Raw genomic sequence first — 6233 nt, forward strand, 5'->3', positions numbered from 1 at the left:
AAATCCGGACTGCTTGGGGATTGGGTCAGTCCAGATTTTCGGATTTTCCGGATTCTCAGGCAGTACTTTTAAAATTCAAATTTAAGGAGGAATAAAGAAGAGATGAACAGATACATTTTGATAGTTTATTCATTAGCAAATATAGCATGCTTCATTTATCAAAATGAGCAGTTTTAAAGAAAAAGCTGTGAATTCTAGAATTTTATTCTTTGCCTTTTTTATATCATAAATTGTAGACTTTACAATGTTGTATGTTTCCATTAGAACAGTATTGCTCACACCACGTTCTATTTTAATTATTTAAAGTTTGTCACCCAATTTCAACGTGTTCTTCTTTCTCTTCACACAACGGAGTTTATCTACTTCAGGAGCCATTATTATGGGCTTTGTAAATGGAAAGAGTAGGACTCAAAATTACATACGTTGTCACAGTTTGATTGCTCGTTTTAAAGTGGCGATCGCTTGTTGTCGCTGTGCAGCTGTGGCGCTCACGCATGCGCACATACACACAAAAGCCAGCTAAAAAAAAAAAAAAAAAAAAGTTTGAGTTTTCGAAAAGTCCGGATTCTCGGGTGGTCCGGATTTCTGGCATCCGGATTTTTGGACTTTTACTGTATATTAATAGTTTTTTTTATTATTCTTAAGAGGAAATACTGAGTGTTTAACTTAGTGTGGATGTACTTACAACCACCTCAAAAAGCCTGTCTCTCCTTCCAAACGAATCAGAATCGAAACTAAACAAATAATTTAGCACCAGCTGTGATGAGATCATGCGCTACATCTACCACCGAGTATTGATTATAATGTCCCTTACATGAAGATGTTATACACATTCCCTCTAAAATTTTGTTCTGATTGTAATAGACCAAAAATATTGAGAGAGAGAGAGAGAGGGAGAAAATTACACTTTCTTTTTCATTGGTGTTGTTACCCTGAACCTATCTCTCTCTCTCCAGGCAAAGATGGCATGTTATTGACGTTTTCAAGGACAAAGGGCATAATTAAAATTATTCCCTTGATCATTATGACACAGAAATTTCAACATATTTTACATAGGCATCAATAATATGTTAATACCCCGGTCATTGCAAATGATGTGTCCCTAAAATTCTTTGCGAATATCAGGATAATTTCTCCCATAAGAATTAATATAATTATATAATTGGTGGAGGTGTAATGTATTAAAATAAGTATAATACCATAATACAATACAAAACAACACTGCAGAAACACATTTTATTAGCCAAGCATCTTTAGCCTGCAAAAAGGTCACATTATTATACATCCATGGTATCCCTCCCAACCCCCTGGTCGGGGATAATCATATTTTTCTTTTATGGCCCAAACACCCCAAAATGACACTTGAAAATCTGCCTCGTTTAAAGGTGCTGCGAGACATTTAAATCCAGGGCTGGTGTAGTATTCCCAAACCTCTACTCGCTTCCAGTGCTGTCACAGTACTACTGGTTTGTCTTGCAGCCACATATATACATAATGATCACACACACACACACTGTAGGAGGGAGGGAGGGAGGTAGGTAGGTAGGGAGGGAGGGAGGTAGGGAGGGAGGGAGCAATGTAGGTGGAAGGCATGTGAGAGAGGGAACAGGGTGGGATGGAGGTAGCAGTATGGGAGGGAGGGAGGGAGCTAGTGTAGGAGGGAGGAAGGGGTGTGGGTGGATGTAACTATACAGTGGGACGGACTGGTAGGGGTAGGTGAAATGGAGGGAGTACTGGACGTTCCTGGAGATGAAGAGGACACCAACCCTCTCTCCTCTACTTGCTGTTTATCAGTGTTGTTTTCCTCTTGTTCAAACACATAGTCTTAGTCACTATCATTATCATCACGTTCAATATCCCTATCAATGCATGCCTCTGTCAATCTATACTCATCTTCACCCCTACCAAATAATTTAGAGTATGTCTCAACCTGATTGAGTGACCGGTTACGTTCACATGCCATGGCTATCGAGAGACTACTGTGTAGTCCCAGGGCCTTGACTGTGAGGAGAGATGGGAGGGTGGGGCCCCCTGGGGAGAGATGGGAGGGGGGGGGAACATTTACACAAACAGATTATGGTAGCTAGACTCAATTTCAAAGGTGCGGGAAAAGCAGATTTGGAAAACGTTCTAATACGTGACTGACCAGAGATAATAATATCGGTGATCACGTAATTGAACGTTAATGACCAGTTATGGGTTAAAATAAGCATAGAATATTGATTCACCATGGGTGTAAAAAATTCACTTACTGTAAAGACACACCGACACAAATGTTGTTAATAATTACTAAACTTTGTGATTGTGTGTATAAAATGTGTGAATGAGTAGGAGGCAATACGAAAAAAATTTTGACACAGTATCGACACTACCACACAACGCAACAGATCAAAGCAGACAGAGAGAACTCTTTCGCATGGCCTGGTGTATGAATACACAGCAAAAACAATTAACTATGCAGCCTGCTCACATAGCTTGAGCCACCAAGCACCAGAGATGACACACACCTCCAGCATGTTCCTTATTTTGCTCCTGAAAAGTTAAATATCATCATACATAGAAAACAAAACTCCATTATGAAAACACATATGGCCTCCACCCAAAAAATCCCACCAAGCACATTATATATGCAATAATGCACAGCCACACATTAATCCTTTATCATGCCTAAAATAAACCAAATTAAATGACAGTAACCAGCAGAAATATTCCATTAAATTGGAAATGAAGAGAGATGCAGGCATAATTAACGACCATTAAAGAGGAACAAAATTTACAGCATAATCAGCCGAGTCTTGGGGTCAGAAGTCCATAGCTGGTAACAGCATCGTACCTGGCATCTCTGCCAAGCACTACTTCTGACAGAGGAATACAGTACGAGTGCAGCAGCTAGTTAGCTTGTGCAGTTTGAAACAAATTTACTGTAGCATATTGAAATTATTTCTTTCAATTTTCTAATTCGCTTTGCGGATAAGCGAATACAGATACTGAACTAAGTATAGAATATGCCTGTTAAAATATAAATTGCGAATAAGTGGGGTCATGATTAACGTTTCAATTGAAAAGTGCAATAAAAGCCATTATGCTTGAGATAAGACATACAAATATTATAAAGCACATACGACCCAAATGATATCTTATTGTCCACCACCAGCAAAACTTCGCCCAGCAGCGGGGAATGTATGGAACAGCTTCACTCCCTGTTTTTACTTAAAATTTGAATTATCTCTCTAATTTTATGAATTTACACACCCTCACAGATGAGTCACAGACATGAGGGCTCGGAGCAGTATAGTCACCTCTCACTTTACACGGATTTAATTAGCATGTTCTTAAAATAACACTAGCATTAAGTTAACACCTATTTTTAAATAACACAGTTTTCAAAAGAGTCCCATTGCGCCAGGCAGCATAGTTCTACATCTCATTGCTTTCCTACTTTACAAAAAAGGAAAGAGTAACAATCACCTTAACCTCAGCCATCAACATATGGTAACTCGAAAGCTCCCACTTCTCCCCATTCACCTGCTCTGTCATCTGATTCAAATGACTAACTCCCCCAGTAACCCCCACCTCTCCTCCACCACTAGTTCCTGCATGCCATCTCAGCCATCATTCAATGTTTACGTTCGCACAAATTTTCATTTAAAATCTATTTTCTTACTACTGTATTATTAGATTTGCTTCTATTATTGTATTATTATTGTTAATATATTTTTGTAAAAAAAACATACTGAAGGAAATAGATCCACAAATTAAAGTTTTTAGGGAGCGCTTCCCCTAACCCCCGCCATTTCCTTTATTTATGGGATAATTAGGTTTGATTTACACGGTCATTCTCAAGAACGTAACTACCATATAAATTGAGAGATGGCTGTACACAGCTTGTTCCAAAATGAGCAATCCTCAGTGAAGTGAGAGGTGCACCAGGCGAGCAAAACTGAGGTACTTGGATGTGCATTAATAAAAGCAACCAGTGGAGTTATGGTCTCCAGTTTGTGCAGTGGGCAATGAATAAAATGTACGGTACCATGAAACCACCAAAATGGTACCTTACCAGTTGTGTTTCCTATGGAAGAAAGTGCTTACAAGATAAGCACAAAAACTGTAATTGAAAACACACTTGCTTGACACCAGATAGGGTTATTGCACTACAATGGTATTAAATAAGGTGATATTCCCCAGAAATAACTTGGTATTCAGAAATTTTCCCACACAGAGTACCTGTGGAGATCCATCAATTAAAAGGTGCCACTGTAGAAGTAGCTGTCTAACATAGCAGGGCTCTCATTTGATAGACAGTCTTCATTGCAACAGAGCCTGTTATAGCCATAAATCATGTGGTGGGGAATGGGGGAAAATGAAAATTCTCCCAATAATGGACAGAGCTTGTATGGATTAGTTTGGTACAGTATTGGCAGGGTTTACTGTAATTTTATTTAATACACTTACCGTTTCCTTTCTTCCTCTTGACGACGGCGTTGCTCTGCCAGATATAATAGTTTTTCCTCCTCATTTTGCTTTTCTTCTTCCTTTAATTTCCTTGACTCCTCTTCCTGTTTCCTTCGTTCTTCTTCCTGGTTTCATAAATTAGAAATGGAGTCACAATCATTTTAAAGAAAAAATACACAGAAAGATGAAGTGTATGTAACCTGACTTTTAATATACTGTAAACCCTCGATAACTCGGAATTTTATACAACTCGGCATGGATATGTTCTCGGAATGGTTTCTTTTTTTTTACGGGGATTAGCCCACCCGGGCACAGGTCACTTGACCCACATCAGGGCCTGGGGGGGGCGAAGATATAATAATAATAATAATAATAATAATAATAATAATAATAATAATAATAATAATAATAATAATAATGATAATAATAATAATAATAATAATAATAATAATAATAATAATAATACAGGGGGTAATAATAATAATTAATTAATTAAAATTAATAAAAATTTTAATAAACAAAATAACAGTAATAATAATAAATAACCGTAAATAGTAAAAAAAAAAAAATCAAGAGTGAGAAACGACATACATTATGTATATTGTGTTGTCAACAGCAAAAATCTCGGCATATCTGGTAGCCTGTGTCACCTACCATACCTCTGTGTCACCTACCATGCCTGTGTCTCACCTACCATGCCTGTGTGTCACCTACCATACCTCTGTGTCACCTACCATGCCTGTGTGTCACCTACCATACCTCTGTGTCACCTACCATGCCTGTGTGTCACCTACCATGCCTGTGTGTCACCTACCATACCTCTGTGTCACCTACCATGCCTGTGTGTCACCTACCATGCCTGTGTGTCACCTACCATGCCTGTGTGTCACCTACCATGCCTGTGTGTCACCTACCATGCCTGTGTGTCACCTACCATACCTCTGTGTCACCTACCATGAATCTGTGTTACCTACCACACCTGTGTCACCTACCATGCCTGTGTCACCTACCATGCCTGTGTCACCTACCATGCCTGTGTCACCTACCATGCCTGTCACCTACCATGCCTGTGTCACCTACCATGCCTGTGTCACCTACCATACCTCTGTGTCACCTACCATACCTCTGTGTCACCTACAATGATGCTCCATTCTTCGCCTGCAGTGCTGGTAAGTGTTACTTTTTGTATATTTAGTAATTACCTGTACACACACACATATGGGTCGATGATTTTTGTATGAAGGGGGAAAGGCCTCGATAAGTCAGAATCTGGTATACCTCAGCAAGGCCAGAGCCCAGATGTGCTGATTTATCGAGGGTTTACTGTATAGTAAATATATACGAGAGTTTTAAATTCAACGCAACTATGAATAATTTAATTTCCAAGGTTACTGCTTAAACCTACCTGTTCTTTAATCTTCTTAACTCTAGCCTCTTCTGCACGTCTCTTAGCAAGAAGTTGCTGCTTTCTGTGCTGCTGCTGCTGTTCTCTTAGTCGCTCCTCTCTGTTCTTTCTATCTCTGTCTTGTTGTTTCTTTGCTTCTATAGCCTTACGCTCTCTTTCTTCACGAGCTTCCTGTACCCGCTTCATCCTTTCCTCGTTGCGTCTGTTATAAAATAATAATTGAATAAAATTAATGACAATTCATACAAGATTCATTAAACCACCCAACACCTTGTTCTCCCATTATTCATGCAACAATCCATTTGACACTCAGATAAAACTTGAATTATGAATCCTAAGAACAGCTCTGACTTTCATATTTCTAGATATTTATCTC

The 6233-nt window shown here is 38.9% G+C and overlaps 1 protein-coding gene across 1 annotated transcript in view; it reads right to left on the reverse strand.

The window, feature by feature from the left end:
• Window positions 1–6082, reverse strand: part of LOC121878708 (inner centromere protein-like) — an 8778-nt gene extending 2696 nt beyond the window's left edge. Inside the window, exons 1-2 of the mRNA XM_042385058.1 lie at window positions 5858–6082; window positions 4453–4577 (exon numbers count right to left, since the gene is read on the reverse strand). Of these exons, the coding sequence (XP_042240992.1) occupies window positions 4453–4577; window positions 5858–6043 (311 nt within the window). The 5' untranslated portion in view covers window positions 6044–6082. The remainder of the gene's footprint in view (window positions 1–4452; window positions 4578–5857) is intronic.
• Window positions 6083–6233: the final 151 nt, after the last annotated feature.

Source organism: Homarus americanus, unplaced genomic scaffold (genome assembly GCF_018991925.1).
Source record: "Homarus americanus isolate GMGI-L3 unplaced genomic scaffold, GMGI_Hamer_2.0 scaffold49335, whole genome shotgun sequence".
Lineage (NCBI taxonomy): Eukaryota > Metazoa > Arthropoda > Malacostraca > Decapoda > Nephropidae > Homarus > Homarus americanus.